The sequence below is a fragment of the Numenius arquata genome, chromosome 12 (assembly GCF_964106895.1).
Source record: "Numenius arquata chromosome 12, bNumArq3.hap1.1, whole genome shotgun sequence".
NCBI classification, from domain to species: domain Eukaryota; kingdom Metazoa; phylum Chordata; class Aves; order Charadriiformes; family Scolopacidae; genus Numenius; species Numenius arquata.
The window spans coordinates 44707158-44735045 of NC_133587.1; the positions used below are offsets into that span (position 1 = coordinate 44707158).

Sequence of the window (27888 nt, forward strand, 5' to 3'; positions counted from 1 at the left end):
AGCTGGGGGAGCTTTGGTAACAGCCGTTTCCAATTTAGCATCTCATCACCTTCCCATTCAAGGTATTCAGTTTTGATGAAAACCAGCAAAACTCTGATTTATTTCTTTTTTTTCCCCTAAAGTGAGAAATAGTTCAAAGTTTAACCTTTCAATTCTGGAGAGGATTAACAACAGGTTTTAACAAACAGTTTAAAAAAAAAAAAACCAAAAAATAAACAAAAACACAAAAGACCAAAAAATCAAGTTAAAATTCCACATAAGGCAACTCCATTTTGGTATTTTTTTTTGACACAGACACGACGGCGCCCGGGTCCCGCTCGCAGGGAGCCAGCCCAGCCCTGCCAAGTGTGGGATTTCTGCTGAAGAGCCCAGAGTTCCCAACCCGTGGGGCTGTTCCCAGGCCCGGGGAGCATTAATTTCACCCAGAAATTCCTGCATGAGGAAGATGAGCTACAGCCATCATCACAGCGTCGCCGCGGCCTTACCCCCAACTCACTGGCCTTCCGTAAACTTCGTTAGTTGGGCCTTTAGTGACATCAAAATCAGCAGCAAAGCAGGTGTAGGACTGATGCTGTCGTGCCACGGAACCACGAAGGCGTAGGGCTCAGTTACAGGGTACGACTCCGGCTGAGGATGTTCCTCTTCCTTCAGGAATTAATTCCGTTCCCTGCCTTTTTCCGGCAGGAGGAGTTTCTGCTGCTTGGAGAAGTGGCCGCAGTCCGAGCCCCGGCAGCGGGAGCCGTGGCAGAACGGCCTCCCGGGAGCAGCCGGGCGATTCCCCGCAGCCGGGGGCTTTTCCAGACACATTGGGTGACAACACGACGCAGCCTCGGAGGGAGCAGGGCAGTAAATTGCTGCTTTGTCACCCGCAACCGCTGGGATCACCCCAGACGGCCTGATTCTGAATTACCCTCCGCTCCCAGTTCTCCCTACTTCCATACACCAACTCCCCGAGAGCTAAAGCAGCAGCTAAATTCAAATTATTACGGAACGAAGCAACCTAGATTAAGTGAACGAGGTGAACATGATATCTACGTACAAGAAACAATTTCCCCTTGGCTTTTCCTCTAGAGGCTTCCCACGGCCGAACACCGGAGTTGGGCGAGGTGGGAACCTCTAGCTGCAATGAGTTATTTCCCATTTTACTTCCCCACGAGGCGTTTTGCTTCCAAAACACAGGATAGGATCCAAGCTACAGCCCGAGAAAAAGAATGGATCCGCAACACCCCTTCCCCCCAACAGCAGGCTGCCCTTCAGCAGAAACAAAACTTAAGTACAACCCGGATGATTCGACCGCAGTGGTATGAGCTTCGTTTGACTGTATTTAAATAAAATAAAGCATTTAAAAAAAATAAAAATAATAATAACAGGCACTAAAATACCCTCGCACTGCTTACACCACGTACCAGCCAAGCCCCATGGAAACGGCAGCCTCTCCCCACCCTCCCCAGGCGGTTTTTGGGTGTCATGGAAGAGGAGAAGCCGTTTCCCCCGAAGCGGCAGAAGGAGAGGATGGAGAAGAGGCAGCTCCCAGGTTGCTCGGTTCCAGTTCCACACTGTTCCCAGTAAAAAAAAAAAAAACACAAAAACAAAAAACAACAGACAGGGAGAACCGGTACCCGATAACCACAAGCGAGGAAGAGGCACGGCCTTCCTCCCACTGCAGCCTCCCCCTGCACCACGGGCAGTTTCTGTGCGTTCCCTTCAATCCTCAGAGCTTCTTCAGGCGACTGTAGAGTTCCCGTTTGCTCTTCTCGCCGGCCCAGGTCCGGCTCTTGGTGCGGAACCTTTTCAAGTCTTCTTTAAAGTCCTCGTGGTGCATGGGGCGATAGCTCTGGGGCTCGCAGAAACTCTGGGGGAAGAGGAGGTGGTTTAACTTCTACACGGTAAATTCCAACAAATCCAGGCTGGGCAGAGAACAGCTGGAGAGAAGGACTTGGGGGTGCTGGGGGGGTGAAAAGCTGGGCCAGCAACATGTGCTGGAAGCCCAGAAAGCCCCCCACACCCTGGGCTGCATCCCCAGCAGGATGGGGCATGGGGGGGGCGGGGATTCTGCCCCTCTGCTCCGCTCTGGGGAGACACCCCCACACACACCCCCCGCCAGTGTTGTCTCCAGCTCTGGGGCCACCAACAGGAGAAGGACATGGAGCTGTTGGAGTGGGGCCAGAGGAGGCCACAGAGATGCTGGGAGGGCTGGAGCCCCTCTGCTGGGAGGACAGGCTGAGAGAGTTGGGGGGGTTCAGCCTGGAGAAGAGAAGGCTCCGGGGAGACCTTGGAGCCCCTTCCAGTCCCTCAAGGGGCTCCAGGAAAGCTGGGGAGGGACTCTGGATCAGGGAGGGGAGCCAGAGGAGGAGGGGGAAGGGTTTGACACTGAAAGAGGGGAGATTGAGCTGAGATCTGGGGCAGAACTTCTTTGCTGTGAGGGTGGTGAGAGCCTGGCCCAGGTTGCCCAGAGAAGCTGTGGCTGCCCCATCCCTGGAGGGGTTCAAGGCCAGGTTGGAGGGGGCTTGGAGCAACCTGCTCTGGTGGGAGGTGTCCCTGCCCAGGGCAGGGGGTGGCACTGGGTGGCCATTAAGGTCCCTTCCCACCCAAACCATCCTGTGATTCTACGAAGACAAGCAATATTCCAATTACAGCTCCTTCAGAAGCAATAACTGTTAAACAAAGTACTTTCAGCCCCGCGCACGGAGCTCTCACCCCAAACTTCCTGCCAGGCATCACCACACACAGTCAGTCCGTGCAGCGTTCAGCTGGAAACAGCACGGATGTGCAGAAATGCAGAAATACTCGTCTCTGGGGACTGGGCAGCCCCGGGCTCACACTGGAGCACTAAGAGCTGCCATCGCCTGTTCCATGCTGCCACCTTGAGGATCTCGGTCCTCCCACCTCGGCAGAGGACGGATACCCATGGCCCAAAAAAAAAAAAAACAAACCAGGCCACACAGGACCACAGAGGAGCCAGCAGGTCGGAGGGAGAGCCAAAAACCAGGACAGCATCCCCCACAGCAGCCCAAACGCTGGGACACCCCACATCCCACTGGGAGACAGCACACAGCCCCGGCCAGCAAGGGCAAATCTCCCCCATCGCTCTGAAAACACACCAAGGGACAGCACAGGAAGGTCACTGAAGAGGTACCTACTGCGCGAGGGCCTGAGGGGGACCAAAGTGATCAAAGGATCAGAGAAACACCATCCTCACACTCCAGGAATTGTTGCTGGGCAGGTTTGAGTTTCCTTTTCCAAATTAGATGCCGAAAACTCAAAGCTGGATTTTTTTCAATGTTGCTATTTTTAGTGCCGTTTGAGACTTCAGGTTCCCGTTTGTTACACGGCAATTACTGTCGAGTCTCCCCCTCTCCCAGTCCTCGCAGGCTTAAACTCCTCCAAATAACATTTTGAACTCCTGCTTGTTATAAAAGGGCAGAAAATAGTTTTATATTTTACTCACGACAGCAGAAAAGCTTTTGAGCTACAGCAGCAAGACTGCTCGGAAGCATGGAATAGGCTTAGAGAAAGGAAGGAAACCTCACTGCCGAGTTTTAACTGCTCTCAGAGAACACCATGGAATAGAGCAGGAAAAGCTACCCCAGAAAAAAATACCAAACCCCACTCTATCATTGCTTCTGAGTGTGAAAGCGCCGAGTTTAAGAGAACGTTAAGCTGGAGAGCAGCTCTGAGGGGAAAGACCTGGGAGTCCTGGGGGACAACAGGATGCCCATGAGCCAGCAATGTGCCCTGGTGGCCAAGAAGGCCAAGGGCATCCTGGGGGGCATCAAGAAGAGCGTGGCCAGCAGGTGGAGGGAGGTCATCCTGCCCTCTGCTCTGCCCTGGGGAGGCCCCATTGGAGCAGTGGGACCAGTTCTGGGCTCCCCAGTTGCAGAAGGACAGGGAACTGCTGGAGAGGGTCCAGCAAAGGGCTACAAAGGTGATGAGGGGCCTGGAGCATCTCTCTGCTGAGGAAAGGCTGAGGGAGTTGGGTCTTTTTAGTCTGGAGAAGAGAAGACTGAGGGGGATCTGATCAACGCCTATAAATACTCAAAGGGTGGGTGTCAGGAGGATGGGGCCAGTCTTTTTTCAGTGGTGCCCAGGGACAGGACAAGAGGGAATGGGCACAAACCAGAACATAAGTGCCATGTAAACATGAGGAGGAACTTCTTTGCTGTGAGGGTGGCAGAGCCCTGGAAGAGGCTGCCCAGAGAGGTGGTGGAGTCTCCTTCTCTGGAGACATTCCAAACCCGCCTGGATTTGTTCCTGTGGGACCTGCTCTGGCAGGGGGTTGGACTAGATGATCTCCAGAGGTCCCTTCCAACCTCATATCATTCTGGGATTCTGTGATTCTGTTACTTACACGGCATCTCAAGAAGAAGTCTCTGTAACCCCCCTTCAGGACGTAGAGCTCTGGGTAGTGGAGGTTGGGGTACTCATTGCCCAGCCTGTCCCGCTCCCTCACGAACCGGCACCTGGAAAGGGAAAAGATCCTCCGTTAAACCTCACATTCAACAAATAGCACTTTAAATAGCACTCACCCAAAACTTCCCATTCCTTGGATTATGGAATTAAGGCATTTCCCATCAGGAAGAGGTGGACAAGCCACACTGGCCACCAAACTGTGGCAAACTGGTTTTTCCTTGCCATCTCTAAGCATCCCAACACATCAGCCCAACTTCAGCATCGCCATTTATTGTGTCCCCTTCCCCACCAGAGGTGACAACCAATATCTCCTCATGATAAGCCAGTTATGAAGCAGGAAACCAGCACAGTAACTGGTGCCGCCCTGAAGGCTCTGCCCTCAACTGACACGGCAGCAAGTTCTTATCCCGGGGTGGGGAGCGTGGGGTGACTCACATTCGAGGCCCCCGCTCTGAAGAAAACTCGCAGTGGAAGACGATTATCACGCGTTTGTTCTCCGACGGCTGGATCGGCTTCTTCAGCAAATAGTCCTCCACATCCTCTTCCATGTGCAGGTTTACGGCGCCCTGTGAAGGCCGAGCGGCGCCCAAGCACACGGGGTGAGCAAAGGAGAGCAGTGACAAACCCTTCCAACTTCCTCACAAGCCCTTTCCTCATCTTAGTTTCCTACGGGAGCTCTGGGAACCCTCTCCAGCCGCTGGGAACGCAGCTTCAGACCCAACAGCACGTTGCAGATGGTCTAACACTGACTCTGGGTGACCCAGACCTGTCCCAGATACCACTTCAACAGCTCTAAGTCGGGGCTCCCTGGATTTCCCTCCCCATCTCGCTGTGTTAACGGGGGCGACCAGCTTGCTCAAGCAGCAAACTTCAAAATCAGTTCTATTTTGCACAGTTCTTGGAAGTCTGTGGTTTAAATGGGGTTTAATATTCTAATTTTAGCTTCCCTAGATATCAGGATGCTGGACACCCAGTGTCTTGTGTCCTCCTCTGGAACCATCTCCCTGCTTGTCCCCCAGGCCACCTCCTCTGCTTAAGGAAAAGTTCCCTCCTTTGAAGGAAAAGTCACTTTATGACACAAATGTGAGCTCAGTGTCCCAAAATTCCCCTAGTGCGTTGGTGTGACAGGATCCCAGACCCCAGTGGGACACCTCAGCAATAGCAAACCCACAGGCTCTGGGGTACACGCCAGTGAAGAGCAGCCCCACACGGTGCCCGGTGACCCCCAACTTCAGACAACTCCACACTCCTCTTACCTTGATGTGTCCCCCTTCGTACTCGTACGGGTATCTGCAATCAATTATCACGCATTCCTTGATGAAGCTCGCAAACTTCCCAGTCAGCACAGACACAATCTAAGGCGAAAAAAGAGTAATTTTCAGTCATTTCAGGATGTTTTTCTGTTGTTTCCCCCCCCTTTCCTCCCCCCTCCAGTAAAGAATTTCCCCAGAGCACGTACCATTTCGGAGTCGATGTATTTTAAATCTTGATGCTTCCCGTCAACGGTGTGGAATAAATAACCCTGTGAGACAGAGAGCGTTTAATTGAGAAAATTCCAAACACGAGCCGAGGGGGCGATAGCACAGAGTCGGGCGGTGAATTCTGTAACACAGACGCTTTGTTGACAAGAACTTCTTCAGCAAAGGCCAAGAGCTAAAACTCGGGATTCTAAAATTCAGGGACAGAGTTTTAATTGTGGCTCCTCTACTGAAGGGATTTTGTAGATCTTTTTGAGTAACCACGAATGAATTGCTTTTGTTTAACCCATGACAGCACCCTGACCACCGACACCTTTCCTGCCCATGAATATGTACTTTAGCAGTAGGAAGTGCTTTAATGGGGCTGGTTTGAGACGTATCTACCAAGAGAGGCCATCAAATCGCTTGAATTACCTTTGAGAAGTCACCAATAAGGTCTCTCTGGTCACTGTCCAAAATGCTCTCGATCTCTGCGGTGGAGGATCGTGTCTTTACCATTTTCAGGCTCTGGAGGAGCAGAGGTTAGAGATCAACGACAGCAGAGACCCTTTTCCTTTCATAAACCAGTTGCCTCTATTAGCTCCCTCTCCTGTTAGGAAATCAGATGCCAAACCACCAACCGTTGAGTCCTCAGTGGGTGTTCCAGGCAGGCTTTTCCTCTTCTTGCTTTTCCCCGGAGAATTCTCTTCCTGGGATCTCTCTATCCTTTTCTGGGGGGTTCTTCCTACGCCCCCGGGCAGAGACGAAGAGCCAAACAACCGGCAGCGTTTGGCCTATGAGGAAGGAGAGGAGTTACGAGTCGTCTAGCAAAGATTTGGAGTCTTGCTTAGTTTCTGATCTAAATTTCAGACGTATTTACACGGCACCAGCAGGACATGAATATGGTCGTCTAAATTCAGGACCCACGTTTCCAGTAACACATGTTTCTTGCTGGGCAGACCGGGTGAGCTCGGAGCACCATAAGCAAAAGGATGTGCTGGCAGAGGGCTTTATACCAATTAGCAGACAATCTATCAGCACGTTAAGGAGCTTTTGGCTGGAGTTTGAACTCCCTTCGCAGCCTGTTATCAGAAGATTGGGCTAGAGGCACTCCAGGTAGGGCTGTGCAGAAGGTATTCCAGATATGCCAAGTATCTGATAAGGGAGGTCAAGATCTTCTTGCATTTAAGAAATGTTTTTGTAAAAACAAAGCTGATGTCAATATAACAAGCATTTTTCCACCCTGACAAAGTCTTCCAGGTAAAGAGGCTCCAGAGGTAACAGAATACTGAGGGGGTGTTATGCTGTATCTTGTTTTGCTGTTGTTATGAGGGATGCAGGATCGGGGACAGTGGGATCGCTTGTCCCAGAAGTGAAAGCAGCCGCCAGAACAAAGTCCCCATCTCTCTCCCAGAACACTCACCCGATTGTCTGTCCTCCTCATGACCAGCGGTGCGGTCCAGAGGCTCGCCACATCAGATGGCATCTCCTCATCGTTCTGAGAAAAAAAAAAAAGAAATTTCATTCTCCTTTATTTCACCGTGGACAGAGACTGTAAAAATCACAGTCAGGCAAACATTCCGGTTGGATTCAGCTGTCGGAGCAGTTTGAGGAATTTAACTCAATGACAAGTCCCACACTCAATGAAATAACGGAACAAAGTCGAGCCACATTGGAGAAGACGAGTTCTATCAACTCACTGACTGATCAACAATGATGTTCCTCTGAAGCTTCAAGCATTTCAAGTTCAGTTAGAAACAGCGGCTCAAAAGCAGACATCACCTCTGGCTCTCAGAGCAAGTTTAAAACAAATAAATAAATGCCAACTGGTCAAATAATTCTAATAACACAATTCTCCTCCGCCAACAGGAACAGCGGCAATTCTTGAACTGCTGCTCGCACCTCAAGTAAATCCCGCTGTCTGCGCTCAGAAACAGCCCAGACAGACACCGAAATGCACGAGTTGACAAAGATGACCATAACTCGTCTCCCAGGATTCCCTAATACTAAACTTTTTGTGGTTTGACTCACCACGCTGACCTCTGCTACAGCTAGAACACACGTGCATCACAGACACACGTAGCTGGCAGACTATTAACATTAGACTGAGCTGATTTTGAGATGCCCATCGTATTTCCTTTGTACGTACCTTCAAATCTTGCTCGTCCAACAGCTCTAGGAATCCATCATCATCCTCACTTTCAGAGGAAGCCAGAGCAGAGTGCTGCAGGAAAGCCGGCCTCTGGTTTTCCTGTTCACCCATGGGCAACTGAGACAAGAGAGTGAGTTTTAACAACATTCCATCTCTTTGGTGGGCGCTGTAGCCACAGAGATGCTGCTGCTCCCTGCGCTGCAGAAAACACGGGGGTTGTTCCGCCACTGACTTAAGCAAACCCCAAACTGAGTCCCAGTAATTCTATCTGATCCCCACGACAGCAGAATTCTTCACCTATTTGATGCCTACAACTGCAGAGTTCTTCGTCAGCCTCGTTAAGCAATAACCCCCTCCTGTGGAGGAAGATCTCCAGCAAAGGTGCAAAGGAGAGAAATGGGTGTTGTCAACAGGAACGAGAACGGATATGAACTCTGCAGCTGAGAAGCCCATGATCAGGGGTACCAGCAGGATGAAGAACTACCAGATTCAGAGAGTGAAGTCAAGACTTGCCTCCACCCCCCAGTTCTGCTTCTGTGCAAGGACCCATCACGTTTTTTTCAGTTGTTTTTTCTAAGCAGTAGAACGTGAATAAGGTATGTGTTTTCTTCCGGAATGTCACATCTGGGCATGAAAAAAAAAACCCAGTTGCACCTACACACTTGGCTCCATTGTTCCAAATGCCTCTGCCCCCATATAAGTATCTACATTATCGATAGTGAAACTAATTTCAAAGCAGCTTCCTCTGTTCCACATCGATGCAGCATAACCTCAGCTCTGCAGTGACTCATCTTTCACACCCTACACAACGACCCATGGGTCAAACTTCTACTCGTCTCACCAGTCAAAGGTGAGGAGAGCTTTCTTATCTGGTATCTTTCTTATCTTTTTTTATTTGGCACACAAGTAAAGGTGATGAACAGCACTTCCTCAGAACCCTGATGCCATTTTTCCTCCTCCCACACGGCAGGTAAATGGAGGATTAGGAGGGCAAGTGTAGGGTCCTGCACCTGGGGAGGAATAACCCCCTGCACCAGGACAGGTTGGGGCTGACCTGCTGGAGAGCAGCTCTGAGGAGAAAGACCTGGGAGTCCTGGGGGACAACAGGATGCCCACGAGCCAGCAATGTGCCCTGGTGGCCAAGAAGGCCAATGGCATCCTGGGGGGCATCAAGAAGAGTGTGGCCAGCAGGTGGAAGGAGGTCATCCTGCCCTCTGCTCTGCCCTGGGGAGGCCACAGCTGGAGCACTGGGACCAGTTCTGGGCTCCCCAGTTGCAGAAGGACAGGGAACTGCTGGAGAGCGTCCAGCAAAGGGCTACAAAGGTGATGAGGGGCCTGGAGCATCTCTCTGCTGAGGAAAGGCTGAGGAACTTGGGTCCCTTTAGTCTGGAGAAGAGAAGACTGAGGGGGGATCTGATCAACGCCTAGAAATACTCAAAGGGTGGGTGTCAGGAGGATGGGGCCAGTCTTTTTTCAGTGGTGCCCAGGGACAGGACAAGAGGGAATGGGCACAAACCAGAACATAAGTTCCATCTCAACATGAGGAGGAACTTCTTTGCTGTGAGGGTGGCAGAGCCCCGGAAGAGGCTGCCCAGAGAGGTGGTGGAGTCTCCTTCTCTGGAGACATTCAAACCTGCCTGGACACGTTCCTGCGGGACCTGCTCTGGGTGGACCCACTCTGGCAGGGGGTTGGAGGAAATGATCTCCAGAGGTCTCTGCCAACTCCGTATCATTCTGGGATTCTGTGATTAGGTGAGAATTTGTCACAGAGAACGCTGTAGCACTTACTGGCTGAGCTGGAGATAAAGTCTGCCTTGGTCCAGGAACACCTTTTCCATCACGGGACTGGGCGTGCGCAGAACGAGAGGCTGGTTTGGTTGGCTTCTTAAACTCAAATGATTCCTGAATTAAAGAGGAGCAAAGCGATCGTTTCACCAAAATTACAAACTGCCTAAGTTACTAGGACTATTTCATAGAATCATCTAGGTTGGAAAAGACCCTTGGGATCATCGAGTCCAACCATCTACCCTACTCTACAAAGTTCTTCCCTAATTTCATCTGTTTCTTTTTTTTTTTTTTTTGAAACTACCTGACACTTTGGATTTAAGTTCTTTTGTCAGTCAACTTCTCCACAAAATAAATAATTTTTAAGGCAGCAGCTTGGCCACCTGAATTCCATCTGCTGCTCAGTGATGAGCATCTATCTCCTCCCAACACCCACCCAGAGTCCTTCCGATGGGATTTCCAGCAGCGAGACCTTTCAGACCCAGCAGGACTTTTGTGCTGCCAAGGAACCAGAGCTCCTCACGCCGGCAGTGGGGCGAGATGAGGTGGTCTATCTGAAGAGCTTTCTGGAGACACCCCTCATAGCAATCTAAAGCCGGCAGCGTGAATACAGCATCACTGCCACAGCCTAAAGGAGCCAGGTTCGGTAGCACGAAGGTCAAGCTGCACAATCAAACTCTTTCAAATTTTTATTAACCTATAATCAATTTGCAGTCTCCATAATCACTGCGGTCACACTTCCCTGCGAGTTCCCATAAGATAAGCCACATAAAACTTTATTATATCTGACCTACAGCCTGACAGAGAGTAAAAGAAGCCTTTTCCTCCCCTTCCGCTGCTGAAGAAAGGTGTTAATTCGGCAACAGAAAAGCCAACACTTACATTCTCCTTATTTTCATCCTGTTCCAACGGCTGAAAAGCATCGCCGTCCAGAGAATCACAATGGCTTCTCTTCAGAGCAGGACTGCACCCCAGGAGGCTTTGCTACAAGGGTCACACAGACGTGACAGTTCAGTATCCAGCAGTAAAGTCCTTCCACAATGACATTTTGAGCAAAACAGGGGTTAATAAAGAAGGTCTCCAACTTCAAAATTGGGGCAAACTACGTGCAGGAGTCTCTGATGTCTCAGTACAGATACCAAAACGCTTCTTCGGGACAAAGCCCCAGCACCGAAATTTCACACCAACTCAAATGAGATTTCAGGTTCACGAGCTGTAATTTTGAGAGCTTTCATTAAGTACCACAGCAGCTGCTCTTGAGGACCAAAAATTAACAGTTGTGGAATGTAGCAAACTAAAAACGACTAAATCCTTTAATATTTATATAATATCAACACCAGCCTCACTTACCGGCAGCGAATGGATTCTTCTGAAAGGCATCCGAAAGCTATAATGGAAAAGAACCAAGATTTATTTCAACAGTAACATGAGTAGAACTCACTGTTCCCTCCCAATAAAACTCCATGAGCTATGACAGTCACCAACAAAGAAATTAAAATAGAATTCTACTTACTTCAGTCTGCTGGATTCGAGAATTGCTTTCTCAAACCTAAAAGCGAGTGAGATGCCCCATAGTTAGCACCGAAGGATAATAAATACAAGGTTGATTTTTAGCGTAACTCATGAAGAGTTACGTTAAGCAAAAGCCTATGTGCTTCTTGATGACACTTGTCTGTCTTAAAAGCTATTTATAGGCAGCTTAACCCATCCTAATTTTTTAAATACTGGCTAGACGACTCCTCCCCTCCTTTCCTTAAATTCTTTTCAGCATTATTTAGACAAGAAAAGGTCGGTAAATCAGGGGTCAAGGGCATCTTGGGGATCCTTCTATCCCTGGGGATAGAAGATTAGGAAAAAAAAAAAACACAAAACATGAAATGCCCGGCATCAGGCTTAGCACATGGTTACATACGTTTCCTCCATGATATCATTTGAGGCCACGGGACCAGGTGAATCCAAGGCACAACCTGCAGAGAAGAAACAGCGTTTTTCTACCCAGTAATACCCAGGAAGCGCCAAGTATTGGCCACTGGTACCGATTTCCTCAGCAAGACCCTGAGCTCAGACAGGAAACTACTGTAGAAAATCCCATCTGCAGCCTCACCTCAGTGTAGAAGTAAATAACAATTGCAGATACTCCATACCCTTGGGTTTGGCCATAATCGTTAGTGCTTGGGGAAAAACAAGAGTAATTAAAAGAAGCATCCCTAGCCCTGCCTAGAACTTCATAAGGAACATGTTCTGCTCCCACAGGACATGAAATACTCTCAGCTTATTCTCTCACACGCACATCTCAAATAGTCCTTTCGGGTTTTTAAGCCAGGTTTTTAGTTACACCTCTTCCCAGGAAGAAATTTTGGGCTCATTAAAGAAAAACAGTAGTCAAAAGGCCTTTCTTACTGCATGTTAGTGTCTGGAAATAACAGCAAGGGCTCCATAAGCACAAACCAAGCGAAACATTCCAGCAACTCAGCATTTAAATACAGTCAAATACCAAGTTTACTGAAACACAGATTCCCTGAAGAGGTTGGGGGTTTTTTTTGGGGGGGTTGGTTGTTTTTTTTTGTGTATTATGATGGTATTCACAAGCCCCAGTGCCAGGCCAAGAGCTTACTAGAATGTTCTCTACAGCATCACGACAAGACTTGTTGCTGTTTCCGTGACTGTGATCGAAACAAACACAACTACAAAGAATTTAATTTGACTAAGGTGACGGGCAGTGGTCTCGGCAGCGCAGAAACCTGACTCAGGAGTGTTTTGTAAGCACTGAAGGGCTCCTTCAGAGATGAGAAAAAAGGGAAAAAGCCAAGAAGAAAGCAAAGATTTCGCAAGCTTGGTTATTCTATCCCGCTCTGCGGTGTCTGTGTTTGTGTTTTAGCAGTTCCTTTGAAGGTTGGAAGTCCCACGCACAGTCAGGCCAGTGCTTAAATTCAGGTGGAGACACTGATTTCCATCACTGGGCTGGAAGTATCAGAAACTTCCCTAATTCTACAAAGTTTTGGAGTAAAAGCTTATTTCATTTTCACTGATAGAGCATCTTGTCTGAAAAAAAGAAAAAAAAAAAAAAAAAAAAAAAAGAGACACTCCTGGGCATGTATCAGTACTAAGAAGCAGCTCCCCAGGTTTCAGGTAAACAATCAGCTCATTTTAACAAAAAGCCACAAAAAAACCCCTTGAAGCCATAAGATAAACCCTGCTCAAAGGCGTCGATTCGAGCGTGTGGAGCAGGTTAGCACAGTTTGGGTTAAAAGAGAGAAAACCACCCGGTGACAACTGGCTTTCATCAAAGTTATCACCCTCCAAAGGGCAGAAACTCACAGAGCTGAGGGCAGATAGGCAGCGGACCCTAACAATGAAGAATTAAACACTATCTCCCCGTTTTCCAGCCCCGACACGTAACCATAAATTCTCACAAGCCAATATCCACAAGACACCACAGAGAGGGGACGGCAGGAGCTCGATTGACCAGGGAAGCCTATCTTGGGCTATCTTTAGCAGCCTTCATCTTCAGCCCTCTCTGCTGCCAGAAAGGCTGAGATGCTCACGATAAGGCGAGCAGAACATCAAGGCAATCAGAAAAGGGCAGTGATAACCATCACACCGGGGTACAAAGCACGACAGGTCAGCAACCACATCCATCCCAAGGGAAAAGGGAAAAGTCAGCTCTGTCAGGAGTCCCCCTGTAGGAACAGAACCAGTTTTTCCTCCGTGCGAACTGCTAACATACTCCAGGACAATTAAAGCAAAATAAAAAAGAACACCCACCCAGCACCCAAACCACGAACTGCAGAGGTTTGCTGAGGGAGGGTTTGCCTGTCTCCCTCCTTTCGAGGGCGTAACGACAAGAGGTGGCTGCAGGGATTGCAGGGAGGCAGCGATAGTTCCCCATCCAAACCCTGGAAGCTAAGGATACGATGCTTTTCATTTCTTACTTATTTATCACTCAAGAAAGCCATACCTGAGTCTGTCGATTCCGATGACACCGTTCTTTGTAAACCATTAGCGTTCTTGTTTCCCAGGTCTTGCTCCGCGTTTTCATGCTGACTGTAAAGGAAGTTCAAGATTTGTTTTTTTGAACACTCGTTGAAGTGAGAAATACAATATAAGGGCGCCTGAACGTATATTAACAGCACGGGTAATCACAACCCGAAACCTCTAGCACTGGCCAAGTGGAAGGATTCCAGCCTGGCCAACCCTGGGCGCTGTTGAGCACACGGACAATCCCACCACCAGATTCCCACATTTACAAACATCCTCAGATCTAACACCTCCAGGGACTTTTGGTTTTGCTTTTTAAACCTGCACGTGCAGCGCTGATAAATTTACAAGTCAGGCTTCCAAAACAGAAAGACAGGGAGAGGGTCATTTAAGACAATAATTATCCCAGTTGTCTTTCTGGTCACCTTGCAAATTACCAAGCTTTTCTCTGTGACAAGCTTAACTGCGAGGGCTTTTTTTGAATTTTTTTTGAAATTATGATTTAGAGCCTGTCCTGAGCTTGTGCCTTCACAAATGAAGGTCCCAATAAAACAAAGTGACAGACTTTGCCATAAAACTTTAGGACTAAAACCAATTAAAATGTGCAATAGGTTACTGGTGCCTGGAATCACATTGGCACTTCCCAAACCATTCTCCAGAAAGACCTGTAACCCAGCCCTATTATCCTTCTTGGGATCCCAACTCTCCCTTTGGCAGCCACTCATTTAACTATTGTTTTGCACAGAAAAAATACCGAACTTTTAACTCAAATTCGTTTTTCTAATTAGTCAGCTCTCAAATTTTGTCTTATCAACTAAGGGGAAGGGGCTCGAGGGTAACGCCAGCCCCTGATGTGTGCGCGCAAGTACAAACACCACTCTGCGAGTGGGCAGGGACCCTCGAGGCAAGCTCTCCTGCGCGGCTACTGAGCCACATCAGACACACGCTCGTTCCATACGTGGGCAGGGATCGCAGCAGCTTCAAGACAGAGACTTATGTGTATTATGTAGCCTTACTCTAAATTACCTTAAATAAGGGGAAAACTACTTGAGAGCGGCTCCTCTGGGTTAATTAAAAAAAAACCCCACCCATGTGCAAGGTAGGGCTACAAACTCAAAGGACAGAATAATGAACACAGAAGGGACTGGTGTGGATCATTTACAGGAGTTCCAGGAATCTGAAGGAGGGAAGGATCATAAAGAAATGAGGTGATTACAGAAATGAAAATGATATAAAAGCAGCAAGCATAGGGCAAATGCCAGGAGGGCCATCAAGACCAGGGCAGGGCAAAACAGGAACTGTACAAGAGACAAACTGTAGAGGTAAGAATAATGTGATTAAAGGAGTCAGAGACGGCAAAATTGGATTGAGCAACTGCATGGCTGGAGTTACAGGGAGAGAGGAGGGGCAGAGCCCAGAGACTGGGGCACTTCCCAAATGCAAAAGAGAGGAGAGGAGCGGGGTACAAGAAGGTTAAAGGAGTTGGGTCACAGGAGACAGGCAAAGGGTGGCAGCGGGGAGCGAGAATGGAGCCAAGACGATGCAGCTAAAGTGGGATGGAAGGATGGACACAAAGGTACCAGCATGAATTTGTGGGAGAAAGCACCCAGTCCTGGGGCCAGGCAGGAAGGGGTGAGGGAGGGAGACAGATGTCCCAGAGCAGAATCAGGGGAAGATGGTGGCACAACGTGGTAGGACACCACAGGGGGGAAGATGGCCCACAGTGCAGGAGCCACCACCACATGTGGGCAGGGGACGGGGGGTGGTCTAATCTCAGGGCTCCCTAGGGAGAAAGGGACAGGAGGGAAGGGGGATATTTGGTTGGACGGGGTGAAGAGAGGGAAGCAGAGCTCTGCAAGGGTGGAGGCATCAGGAAAGGGGGGGGCTTTAGAGTCGTGGAGGCCTCAGATTTGGAAGGGCAGCATGGAGGGAGGGGGCACAGGAAGGAGTTGGGGGGGGCAGGGAGAAACAGCTCCTCGAGGCCTCACTTTTAGGGGGGAGGGTTAGAAGAGGTCCTGGAGGCTCAGTTTTAAGGGGTGGGGGGTATTTGGAAGGAAAGCATGTGGGATGAGGTCCTCAAGGCCTCATTTCGGGCTGGGGGGGAGAAGGAGATTAAGAGCTCCTCGAGGCATCAATTCGGGGCGGGGGGGGGGGGGCAGATCCACGAGGCCTCAATTTTTTTTTTTTGGGGGGGGGGGTAGATGAGGTCCCCAAGGCCTTTCTTCTGGAAGGCGCCGGGGCGGGGGGCAGGGAAGAGTTCCTCGAGGCCTTACAGTTGGGGGGCTGAGGAGGGGTGGGGTAGTAAAAGACCTCCTTGAGGCCTTGCTGGGGATGAGGGGAGAGGAACAGTTCCTCAATGCCTCACTGCGGGGGGCAGGGAGGAAAGGAGAGGAACAACTCCTCGAGGACTTGCCTTTTTTTTTTTTTTTACGGGGGGGGCGGGGAGAAAAGCTCCCCCAGGCCTCACTTGGGGTCCACGGTGGCGGGGGGAAGATGCCCTCGAAGCCTCACATGGGGAGGAGGGGGGGGTCCCGTAGGCCTCGCTTGGGGTCCGGGGTTGGGGGGAAGAGGCCCTCAAGGCCGCACACGGCGGAGGGGTCCCGTAGGCCTCGCTTGGGGTCCGGGAGCGGGGGGGAAAGGCGGAGAATGGGCCCTCTAGGCCCTTAGGAGGAAGGGGGGGAGATGCCCGGGGGCAGAAGACTGACCCTCGTCCCAGCTGCTCCATGGTGAGGCGGAGGTTGGAAACCGGCGAGAGGTCGTCGGGAAAGAGAGACTTGACGACGGCGGGTGAAGCGGGAGAAGCCGGGGAGAGAAGGAGGAGGCGACGGCGGCGGTAAGAACCGCACGGTGTGGGATCCATGGAGCCGAGCCCGCCCGCCGTCCTCCTGTCAGCGCCGCCCGCACCGTTCTGACCCCGGCCGCTACCCGTCGCCCCGCTCCGAAGCTGGCGCCAAACCCCCCCTCGGCCAATCAAAACAGGGGGCGGGCGCTTTTCCTCAACTCTCCCCGCCCACCCCACTCGTCCCGACCAGTAGGAACGGCGGCGGGCGCCTCACGCCCCGCCTCCGGCTGTTGCTAGACGTGGCTCCTGGCCAATAGAGAAGCCAGCCAATGGAGTGCCTTAGGTAGCATGGGCCCTCCGCGTTGCATGCTGGGAAATGTAGTCCCCGCCTCACAGAATCACCCCCTTTACTGCCCTAGGCCTGAGGGGAAAAAGGTAAAAACTGATAAAGGTAAAAGGGCACGAACTCAGCGGGTAACCGCGCCTCGGAGCCCTTCCCGTGTCACGTCTCCTCTAACGAGGTCTTGGTGAGAAGAAGGAATGACCAGCACCACCGGGGAAGCAGTGGCTGCTTTTGTGAGGTGGGTGACGAAGAAGGGAGCTGCACGTATCCCGGTGGCACTGGGACAGGGCTCACGGAGTGATGGCATTTATGAAATTGGAGTAGGAGAGCGACCTGAATGGGTCGCATGGTTGCGTCAGCGTGTGAGGTGCAGAAAGCAGTGCTATTAGGCCGCTCCAAATAACCTCTGCTCATGTCCTCTGCCTTCAAGAGACTGTGATATTCACCCAGGCGCTGCTATTTGCCTTAAAAATGGACACACATCCATCTTTTCAAAGGACCCATCGCCTTGCCTTCGCCCTGCCCTGTCCCCTGCCTACGGTCCAGGACAGAGGCAGCAATGGTGGTACTGGGGAAAGGAGGGGACTCCCTTGCGTGGGTCGTCCCTTGGGCCTGCACGGTTGTGGACACAGAAGGTGCAGGGAGAGAATTCCCAGCTCCAAAACACACGGTCCCATTTTACAAGTGGAAAAACAGAGTGACACAGTGAAGTGCTCGGGACAAGCAGCGTGGCTCCAGCAGGTCGTGCATCTTCTCCTCCTGACAGGGTTTGCAGATCTCTCCTGTGGAGCCCAGTACCTGGCAGATGCGCTCTGACCAACCTCCCTGTGGTGGCTTCAGAGGCCACTGTCTCCAGCTGCTCTTGGATCCAGTGTCCTCAGCCTGACGTAAAGACCTGGTCAGGGGATCCCACACCTCCAGAGCGTGAAGCATGAGCCGTGTCCCTCTGCCTGGGCCCTGCCACCCACCAGATTCACATGACACTCCCGGTTCCTGGAGTAGACAAGGTGGTGTTCGCTCCCTCTCTGACCACCCAGGATCCCCATTCACATCCTCATCACTCTTCCAGCCTGGAGAGGCTCAGGCTGTGCCCCCACTCCAGCTCTCCCTGTCCCCTCCCTGCACATTTTCCTTTCAAGCAACAGTTTTTACAGTTTTAGGTGAGCAGTTAGCACCTCTGTGGCTCCACCCTGAGCTCCTGGGTGCGGGGGTGGCTGTATCCCCACACTGCCCACAACACAGCACACCACACCCAGCCAAAGCAAAGCCGTGCAGTGCTGCTGAGGACCAGCATGGGCAACCATAGCATCTTCCCTGCCTCTCTCCTGCTTATTTGTGCGTGTCCTCAGTGCCTGCAGAGACAGGAGGGACATTGTCACTGTGAGATCTGGCCAGGATACCAGCATGCAGACACCCCCAGGCAAGGCAACACATCTTTAATGCTCCAAAGGACTCAGCAGGAGGAGATGCAGCAGAGTTCAGAGGGGATCCAGCCCAGGCAGTGCTGCAGTGAGTTCGCAACGCGATGCTGCGTCATTCCCATGCTTCTTGCCTGCTCAACTAGCCATGGGCACGGACAGGGGACTGGGAGGCAACCAACCCCATCAGGCACAGAGCTGGATGTAGGATTCTTGTGACCAGAGCCAAAAGTATGGGAAGACCTTCTCAGTGAAGGACACCTTGAACTGCAAGATCTGCATCATGTTCTCCGCATTGTAGAAGGTCACCTGGCCTGCTTCGTAGTCCAGGTGGACCCTGATTCTCCGGGGCTCTTCCTTCAGAGCCAGCGGGGTGGGGGGCATGTGGAGCACTGTGTACTGGCGATTCCAGTCCCGCCGCAGGGCCCAGATCTTCCCCATGGCCATGGTGAGCGAGTTCTTCCTCTGCACGGACTCCAAGGCCACCCCTACGGCCCAGCTGTCCCCGTCCCCTACCTCCAGCTCCCAGTAATGCCTCCCGGCCGTGAAGCCCTGGCAGCCCAGGATGCTGGGGCTGCCCGTGAATCTCTTGGGGGTGTCGAGGAGTTTTCCCCGTCCGTCTCCCAGCCGCAGAGTTTTGCGGTCCTTCGAGACGATCAGGTATGGGTTCGCGGTCTCTGGGTCCAGCGTCACCTTCACTGATGAAGGAGAGAGAAACGTCAGTCTGTCACCCACTGAGGAGTGAACCAGCACGTCTCCCTCCTCTCCCATGGGGCCGGGACGTGTCCTACAAGCACAGCAGGCACTCGTGCCCCACGAGCGCACACAAGCAGCACCCACAGCCCCCTCGGTTGCAAGGGACATGGGGCACGGGTTCTTCACTGCCACCAGGACCCATGAGCGAAGCAACGCTCCCTTGCAGCAGGACCGAGCCAGGCAGTGTCCCCACACGCAGGGGACAGACGCAATGGACTTTGCTAAACCTGCTTTGCTGCTCCTGCGCTGGGTATCACTGGGTCTAAGTGTGACGGGGCTGCAGCCAGGCTGGGTGTGGGGGAGCAACGTACCCCCTGGGTGCAAGGCAGCAGTGGTGGCAGGCCAGTCCCCGCTCCAGTGACAAGGGGGACAAGTGTCACCAGAAGGAAAAACAGCGCCGCTGAGTAGTCTCACTGCAGAGCCCCAGCCGTCAGCTCATGTGGGATGTTCTGCTGCCATCCCGCGGCCGTCCCACAAGGTCACAGAGGTGTCACCATGCAGTGCCACTACCCCAGGCTGTCTGCTAAGCCCACTCCTCCAGAGGCCCTGGCTCATGGTGGGGGAAACTGAGGCACGCTCATCCTGTGCATCAGGTCCCTCATCCCGAAAAGTGAGAGGGCAGAGACTGGGAGACCAGCCTCAGCCCAAATGGTGCCAACCAACCCCCAGCCCTGCCATGCTGCCAGGACTGCAAGGACCCCGGGCATCTGCAAAAGGATTTCTGATCTTTGCCAGCTCAAAACGTGTACGAACCCTTTGCTTAACTAGTCACAGTCTTACACATCTCAAAGAAAGAAAATAAAGTCTCCAGGGACAGGGAAGCCAAGGGCCTCGCGCTGTCCCGGCCCTCGTTTGTTGCCTGGCATGGGGACAGACCTGGATTTTTATAGCAGGCCCAGTCAAAACAAAGGCACCCGGATTTAGATATTGTGGTGCGAGTCCATCTCTACCCCAAGGACATAAGGAAAATCGTTCTGGAAAGCTTTTCTCCCTCGTTTGTGCCCAGCAGCTGCAGAAACTTACCCCTTTCCCTGTCTGCCTCTCTCAGCAGGTTCACTAGAGGAAGGAAAGGAAGACCCATCAGTCTCTGTCCTTTTGTGGCACCTTTCCTGCTCCCCATCAGGGCAACAAGCCAGACACGGAGCCTGTTCCTCAGCTCCTGGGCTCCAGCAAAGCCCATCTCGGAGACGGGTCATGTCTGGAGCAGGAAAGTTTTGCTCCCAAACCCCGAGCAGAAGCAGCAGGCTCCCAAACTCCGGTTGCAGCCGAGCCCAGGGGATGGACAGCACAGGGACAGCAGTGCCCAGAGTCCATCTGGAGCCCGGACACCAACTACACAGCAAGGTATCGCTCACCGCTTCTTTGCTTTACCTTTGAATTTGCCCACTGCACCCACCACCAACTGGCTCATCTCAGAGAGGTTCTTAACGGTCCTCTGCAGCTCCGGGGACACCGGCTCCGGGATCGGGACCTTCGCCGCCTCGCAGCTGTGGGGGGAAACAACACGGAGAGAAGCACTGACCCCAGCAGCCAGGAGGGAAACGGGAGGACAACCCCCTACAGCAACTTGGGGGAGCTGCGTCCCAGCTATTGGCATGGGAACCCCATCTTTAATGGGGGTGCAACAACCTCTGCCTCCAGAGAAATTCCAAATACTCAGCAGGGCAAAGCCACCTCCCCCGGGGCTGCTGCTGAGCATTTCCAAACCTCTGCCCATGGGAGGAGAGCAATGCCGAGCCCGTTCCGTACCTGCTCAGGGTTTTGTCAATGTCCTGGAAGAGAGAAAACACCCGGTCAGCTCTGGGACCCCCGAGAAGGACCCGCGGTCCCCAGGGCAGTGAGTCACAGTCACTCCCACTCACAGCACCCGGGTGGGTGACGCAGCCCTCACCATAAGGAATTCCACCACTGGCTGGTCACGTTTCTTCTCTATCTCCACAACCAGCGTGTCCAGCAGCGATTTCCTCTCCGAAATGCTGGAGATGTATTGGCTGCGCTCCTTGGTGAGGTCCCTGTGTGCCCGGTCGAGCTGGGCCAGCAGGAGACCCTCCTGCTCCTGCAGGAACTGCCGCAGCTCCTTGAAGGTGTCCCTCAGCCTCTGCTGCTCCGAGGCCACCTTCTCCTGCAAGGTACCCGTGCGGGGGCCACTGAGCCAGCCCATCCTCTGGGCACGGGGACCCGGCACTGGGGAGAGGCGGGGGGGCAAGGATGGTGGGGAAAAGGAGGAGAGCTTTTAGGGAGGAAAATCTGGAAGAGCGGAGGTGGGGGGAGAGAGGGCTGGCAAGTCTGGATGTTGACGGAGCCAGGATGACAGTGGAGTCTGAATGAGAGCAGGGTGGAAAAAGGAAAGACGGGATGGAGAGAGAAAGAGAGAGAGAACTGTGTTGTTACGGGAAAGGAGATAAATATATATGGGGAGAGGGAAATACAGGACGCGCCCATGAAGACGGGGGGTCAGTGGAGAGGGGGGCACGGCGTGCGCACGGGGAGGGAACCACACACCAGCAGGCCATCGCTCTGCTTTTCTCCTTGGGGCTTAAACTCTTCTTTCTCTTTTTGTAGAAAAACCAGGCTGGCCTGGAGTGTCTCCTGGGGGGGGAGGAAAAAAAAAAAAAAAGAAAAAAAAAGCATATTTGGTGATTTTGGAGCTACATTAGTGAAAAGATGTTCCAAAGAGCCCCTGTGGGGACAATACTGCTGTGCGGGGTCACTGGGGGGGGGGTTGAGCCAGCATCCACCTCCCTCCACGTGCAGCTGCTTTGGCCAGAAACATTTCTGGAATAGCTTCGTGTGGAAACCCTGAACTTTGTGGTTTGGGTTTGGTTTTCTTTTTCTTTTTTTTTTTTTTTTTTTTTTTTCTTTTTTTAATTAGGAAAAACAACTTTTGGGGTTGGAAGTGGGATTTGTGGGAAGAGGTTTGCCGTGACAGCAGCGCTGTGTCTCAGACGCACTCCATAAATTTGCTGAAGTATTAAAAAAGCCCCCCCCCGGCTCCTCCAAGCCATACCCTGCGGCAGAGCGAGCTGCTGGAGGGGGGGGACCCCAGCCTGCATCTTTTTGGGGGACACCGTGTCCCCTGCTGCCCCATCCCCGTTCCTGACTGGGGACGTTTGGGGCACCAGGGACCTTGCAGGGCCACAGAGGGGTGAGCGGCTAGACGTGGGACCCTAATCTGCAGCCAGATGGGGACCCCAAGCCATGGCCAGATTGGGACCCCCCAAGCCATGGTCAGATGAGGACCCCAAACCCGTACCCAGATGGGGACCCCACCCAGCAGCTGGATGGGGACCCAGATCTGTGGTTGGACAGGGACCCCAACCTGTGCCCCAAGGGGACCCCTGCCCATGTGCAGAGGGGACGCAGATCCTTGCCGAGAGGGGACCCCAAACTGTGTCTGGGAGGGCCCCCAGATCCATGCTCAGAGAGGACCCTGCCCTGTGCCCTGAGGGGACCCCAGCCTGAGCCCTGAGGGGACTCAGTCCCGTTCCTGGAAGGGACCCCCACATCTGTGCCCAGTGGGGACCCCAGCCCATGCCTGAAGGGAACTCCAACCTGTGCCCCAGGGGGACCCCAGTCCACGAACGGAGGAGAACCCCAACCCATGTTCAGAGGGGACACAGATCCATGCCTAGAGGGGACCCCGACCTGTGTCTGGGAGAGACCTCAGGTTTGTGCCCTGAGGGGACCCCAGCCCATGCCTGGAGGGGGCTTGGATCCACTCCCAGAGGGGATCCCAGCCCGTACCTAGAGGGAACCCCAACCTGTGCCCCGAGGGGACCCCCAAATCTGTGCCCAGAGGGGATCCAGACCTTTTCCTGGAGGGGACCCCAGCCCATACCCTGAGGGAACCCCAACCTGTGCCGGGGGGGGACCCCAGCCCATACCCGGAGGGAACCCCAACCTGTCCCTGGAGGGGAGCCCAGCCCATACCCGGCAGGTGCCCTGCCCCGTGCCCGGAGCGGGGGGACCGCAGCCGCGTCCCCACCGCACCCCCGGGATGCCCCCCAGTCCGTTCCCCGGCTCCCCCCTTACCCGGAGCTGCCGGGCGGCCTCCTCGGCGGGGCGGACGCGGTGGTCCCGGTGCGGGGCCCCCTCCCGGCACAGCGGGCACAGCGGCCGCCGGCAGCTCTCGCAGAAGAGGCCCAGCGCCTCCCCGTGGGTCGGGCAACGGGGCTGCCGGGCCTCGTCGCCCAAGGCCTCCGCCAGCCCGGCCACCGCCGCCAGCGAGTGGTTGGGCCGCAGGGAGCCGGGGGCCACGGTGGCGCGACACTGGGGACAGGCGGCGGGGCGCGGGGGGGTCCCCAGCACCGCCAGCAGGCAGGGCCGGCAGAAGCTGTGGCCGCACTCGGTGAGGACGGGCTGGGAGAAGAGCTCCAGGCAGATGGGGCAAGTGGCCTCGGCCTGCAGGTTGTCGCCCAGGGCCAGCAGGGCCCGCGCCATGCTGCCGGGGAGCGGCGTTTCCCGGAACCGGGCGGGGGGGGGGTGAAGGGGGGGGGGTGTGTTTGTGTGTGTGACTGTGCGCGGCTGTCACACAGCCGGGGAATAGAAACCACGGAAGGGTTTGGGTGGGAAGGGACCTTAAAGACCACCCAGTGCCACCCCCTGCCCTGGGCAGGGACACCTCCCACCAGACCACGTTGCTCCAAGCCCCCTCCAACCTGGCCTTGAACCCCTCCAGGGATGGGGCAGCCACAGCTTCTCTGGGCAACCTGGGCCAGGCTCTCACCACCCTCACAGCAAAGAAGTTCTGCCCCAGATCTCAGCTCAATCTCCCCTCTTTCAGTGTCAAACCCTTCTCCCTCCTCCTCTGGCTCCCCTCCCTGATCCAGAGTCCCTCCCCAGCTTTCCTGGAGCCCCTTGAGGGACTGGAAGGGGCTCTAAGGTCTCCCTGGAGCCTCCTCTTCTCCAGGCTGAACCCCCACAACTCTCTCAGCCTGTCCTCACATCAACTGTGTGCACAGGGGGTGTTGTGTGCACATGTGCAAGCGCGTGTGTACATGTAGAGCTGTGCATGTGCGTGTACATGTACCTGTGCGTGTGTTTTGGCACGTTTGTGCGGGTGTGCATCGGTGCGGGTGTGCTTTGTTGACACATGCTTGTGTGTTGACACGTGCATGTATGTGGGTATGAGTCTATGTGTGTTTGGGGTGTGCATGTCCGTGTACCTATGTGGCTGTGCACACGTCTGCACACGTGTAGCATGTGCACACAGGCACATCTGGGTGTACATGTGTCTGTGTGTGGTGCGTGGTGTGTACATGTGTGTTCGCGTGTGCAAGTGTGAGCGGTTTTGCACACGTGTGCCTGCATGTGGGTGCACATTTGTGTCTGCGTGTACATGTATGTGTATACATGTGTATGTATGTGCACGTATGGGCACGTGTGTCTGTGCAGGAGTGGGGAAGATTCCGTCAGCCGCAGCCCGGGGAGGGACAGTGTGAGTGAGTGTGAGCTCAAGTGAGCAGTTTCAGGGATTGTGTCACTGCGGCAGCTGGGACACACAGGAGCCGAGTGTAATCCAGTCCCTGAGCCGCTTCCCAGGGGCCAGTTGCCTCCCCATGTGAAATCCCACCAAGCCCAGTGGCCACGCCGGAGCAGGGGGGCTCTGGCTTCCACCCCGTCACCACCGTCAGCTCTCCCAAGATCTCCTTTGCCTTCATCCCAGCCCCAAACCACCCGGAGGGCTTTGGATGCTTAGCAAAGTGCTGCTTTGTCCCCACAAAAAGCCCCTGCTTCCCCATGGGTCTCCAGACTCCATCCCAGCGGCTGCCGTGGGGTGGGCACGATGCTTTCAGCCCACCTCACACCCAAGTGGGGATGATGGTGGCTTCTGCTCATCCCCTGTCCCCAGGGCTGCTGCCTATCGCTCTCTACAACTCCCTGAAAGGAGGGGGTAGCCAGGGGGGGTCGGTCTCTTCTCCCAAGGAACAGGCGATGGGACAAGAGGAAACGGCCTCAAGTTGCACCAGGGGTGATTTAGGATGGATATTGGGAAAAATTCCCTCCTGGAAAGGGTTGTGAAGCGTTGGAAGAGGCTGCCCAGAGCAGTGGCAGAGTTGCCATCCCTGGAGGGATTGAAAAGCCGGGCAGACGTGGTGCTGAGGGACATGGGTCAGTGGTGGGTTTGGCAGTGTTGGGCTGATGGTTGGACTCAACGATCTTAAGGGTCTTCTCCAACTTCAATGATTCTATGAGTCTATGATGTGAGCCCTCAGAGAGTCAGTCCTGCGGCAGGACGGTGCTGGGACCCCCCCAGTTAAGCGGTGTTTTAGCATTCAGCATTCCCCAAACGAACCTGCCTGCAATTAATTGGAGGGTGCCGAGAACCTGCAGACAACTTGGGGGTGGCGGTGCCGCTCATAGCACGTGCCACCCCCACATTCGTGCCCTGCGGCGCCACCACCTCTGCCGTTTTTTCGGTGCCACTGCCTCCCAGGACACCAGCCCCGTGACAGCACATTTAACCCCCGTCGGACTGCACGCTGCCAGCTGGAACCCCAAACTGCTCCCAGGGATGTTCAAGCAGCACCCCAACATCGGGAACCTCGGCTGGAGCCTGCCCTGGCAGCCCCAAAACGCTCCTCTCCATGGTGGTGACCGACTGGCAGCTCTCGGCACCCCAGCACCTTGTCTAGCACAGAAAATGCTTCAAATCACAAATTTTGGAGAGGTTCATACGCACAGAAAGCCCTGCAGCCAGGACTTTGGTTCTGCAAAGGCATTAAAGGGTCCCGACAACTTCTCCCATCATTGCTCTGTTTATTGATGCCACCGTCCAACGCGAGATCTGCCACTGCCATCCCCACAGCACCCCTCAGCCAGGGACCCCGGTGTGTGCCGGGGGGCTGGTGTCACTGCTCCGGCATCTCACCCAGCAGGAGCTGCAAGGAGGACGAGCTGGGAACGCGGAGAACCAGAGCTGCTGGAGACGGGAGCTCAAACCCACAGCGAGGAGATGGACCCGTGTCCCACCCACTGTGGGGCAAGGGACCCCAGCAGCCTGGGAGCCGGGTGGTCTCCCACGGGCGACCCCAAGCTGGCCAGGGGTTTTCTTGGAACCATCCTGGGACCGGAGTCCTGCTGTTCACACCACCCGGAAGTGTGTGGTGGATGCCACCTTCTCTCTTCAAAGAGAGAAGAACAGTTAAACCACGGCGAGGTCTTGTGCATGGGGATGTTGTGACCCCACCGCGGTGAGACCCCCCCGCGTCTCACACCGATGCCTCCGGTGCCAGCTCTTCGTGGCACCCAGGGGTGGCCGCTCGCCCGAAAGGCATTTGCCGCTGCGGGAAGGATGAAGCGCTAGAAATGAGTGTTTGGAGGAGCCTCGCTGATGGGGTCCTACCAGAAAAAGGTTCTTTTTACTGCAACTAGTATTTTATTCTATTTTATAATTCATGAGTGCATCACAGGCCCCCAGAGCCGGGCAGGCACCTACCAGCGCTTCCAATCTAGACACACACGGAGAATTTCCTCCTCATCTGGATCTATTTTATTACTCACCTCCCCCTGGCCGCCAGCTCCTTGTCCCCACGCGCTGCTGAGCGACTGTCGCCTACAGCCCGCAGAGCTGGGACGAGGCAGCATCTCTGCAGAGCTCCTGGACAAAAGAGCGACCGTGCCAGAATCAAATCAGCCTGAAGAGCAATTTTTTTTTTTTTAAAACAACAACAACAACAAAAAAAAAGCATCTTGGCAATCCTAAGTTTTGCTTATCAAATAAAAAGTTCCTCCACATTTATTAAAAAAAAATGAACAGTAGATTTTAAAAAGCAGTTAAGAGTCCTACGCCGGCAAAACACCCTGCACAGGTTTCTTTTGTTGTTGTTTGCTTTTTTTTTTGTTTTGTTTTGTTTTTTCTCCTTTCTGATGGTGAGGATTCCCCCTAAATCAGCTGCTGCTGTTAATTTTATATATATATTTAATCTTTTAATTTTGCCGCGCGTTGCTTGCTTTAATTAATTAATTTATTTCCAATCAGCCTAGCCGTCTCCACCAGACCAGCGGCGCTACCACACAAAGCTTCCTTGATGTCCATGCCCTGAGCCGGGGGTGGGGAAAGGGGATGGAGGGAGGGTGGGAGAGATGAGCGGAGGAGGAAGAGGAGGAGGAGGAGGAGGAAGAAGGCTGGAGGGAGGGATGGATGGATGGATGGATGGATGGAGGGAGGGGAGGGAGGGAGAGGAAGCCGTCGGGCAGCCCCTCACTCTCCCATGTGCGTCCTCAGGTGGTACTTGAGGGACTGCTTGTAGCGGAAGCACTTGGTGCACTCGGTGCAGGGGTAGGGCCGCTCGCCGGTGTGCGCCCGCTGGTGCTCCAGGAGGTGGTGCTTCTGGGTGAAGTTCTTGCCGCACTCGGTGCAGTGGTAGGGCCGCTCGCCCGTGTGGATGCGCTGGTGCTCCAGGAGATGGTGCTTGCGGATGAAACCCTTCCCGCAGACGGCGCAGGCGTGCGGGCGCTCCCGGGTGTGGATGCGGTAATGGTTGGTGAGCTTGGACTTCTCGCTGAAGGTCTTCTCGCACTGGCTGCACTGGTAGGGCCGCTCGCCGGTGTGAGTCCGCTGGTGCCGCAGGAGGTGGGAGGGCCGGGTGAAGTTCTTGCCGCACTGGGGGCAGAGGAAAGCCATCTCGCTCTTGCCGGCGTGGATCCTCTGGTGCATGATGAGGCTGATCTGCAAGCGGAAGCTCCTCCGGCACTCGCCGCAGGTGAAGGGCCGCTCCCCGACGTGGGTGATCTGGTGCTTGCTGAGGCTCGACTTGTGGCTGAAGCTGCTCTCGCACTCGGAGCACTTGTAGGGCTTCCCCGGA

General features: G+C 53.8%; 3 protein-coding genes across 4 annotated transcripts in view; all 3 read right to left on the minus strand.

Moving 5' to 3' along the window:
- Positions 1 to 1711: 1711 nt before the first annotated feature.
- CDC25A (cell division cycle 25A) lies at positions 1712 to 16642 on the minus strand. 2 transcript variants are annotated; one of them, XM_074157268.1, is made up of 16 exons: positions 16488 to 16642; positions 13763 to 13848; positions 11717 to 11771; positions 11318 to 11353; positions 11155 to 11191; positions 10687 to 10788; positions 9808 to 9921; positions 8017 to 8136; positions 7291 to 7365; positions 6509 to 6661; positions 6303 to 6395; positions 5870 to 5932; positions 5667 to 5765; positions 4846 to 4976; positions 4349 to 4460; positions 1712 to 1852 (listed from the first exon to the last, which is right to left on the minus strand). In XM_074157268.1, the coding sequence occupies exons 1-16, from the start codon at positions 16640 to 16642 to the stop codon at positions 1712 to 1714; spliced, it is 1572 nt and encodes a 523-aa protein (XP_074013369.1). The 2 variants fall into 2 exon arrangements, with proteins under 2 accessions (XP_074013369.1, XP_074013368.1); XM_074157267.1 differs by having other exon boundaries at positions 9787 to 9921.
- Positions 16643 to 18326: 1684 nt separating this feature from the next.
- On the minus strand, positions 18327 to 23521 carry LOC141471023 (E3 ubiquitin-protein ligase TRIM7-like). The gene is made up of 7 exons (XM_074157385.1): positions 23114 to 23521; positions 21584 to 21670; positions 20973 to 21203; positions 20831 to 20853; positions 20453 to 20568; positions 20105 to 20137; positions 18327 to 19023 (listed from the first exon to the last, which is right to left on the minus strand). The coding sequence occupies exons 1-7, from the start codon at positions 23519 to 23521 to the stop codon at positions 18512 to 18514; spliced, it is 1410 nt and encodes a 469-aa protein (XP_074013486.1). The 3' UTR covers positions 18327 to 18511.
- Positions 23522 to 27284: 3763 nt separating this feature from the next.
- The window catches only part of LOC141471233 (uncharacterized), a 38061-nt gene continuing 37457 nt past the window's right edge, over positions 27285 to 27888 (minus strand). Inside the window, exon 9 of the mRNA XM_074157656.1 lies at positions 27285 to 27878. Coding sequence (XP_074013757.1) covers positions 27285 to 27878 — 594 coding nt within the window. The remainder of the gene's footprint in view (positions 27879 to 27888) is intronic.

What these genes read in the sequence shown, in the direction of transcription:
- CDC25A (XM_074157267.1), bottom strand. Translation starts at nt 16,642, where the DNA reads ATGGATCCCACACCGTGCGGTTCTTACCGCCGCCGTCGCCTCCTCCTT. An exon ending in ATGGAGCAGCTGGGACGAGG is followed by an intron (nt 13,849 to 16,487) that starts GTCAGTCTTCTG and finishes CTTCCTTTACAG; the next exon opens with TCAGCATGAAAACGCGGAGC. An exon ending in TTATTGGTGACTTCTCAAAG is followed by an intron (nt 5,933 to 6,302) that starts GTAATTCAAGCG and finishes TCTGTCTCACAG; the next exon opens with GGTTATTTATTCCACACCGT.
- LOC141471023 (XM_074157385.1), bottom strand. Translation starts at nt 23,521, where the DNA reads ATGGCGCGGGCCCTGCTGGCCCTGGGCGACAACCTGCAGGCCGAGGCC. An exon ending in CAGTGGTGGAATTCCTTATG is followed by an intron (nt 20,854 to 20,972) that starts GTGAGGGCTGCG and finishes TCTCTCTTCCAG; the next exon opens with GACATTGACAAAACCCTGAG. An exon ending in ATTGACAAAACCCTGAGCAG is followed by an intron (nt 20,569 to 20,830) that starts GTACGGAACGGG and finishes TTCCCCCCACAG; the next exon opens with CTGCGAGGCGGCGAAGGTCC.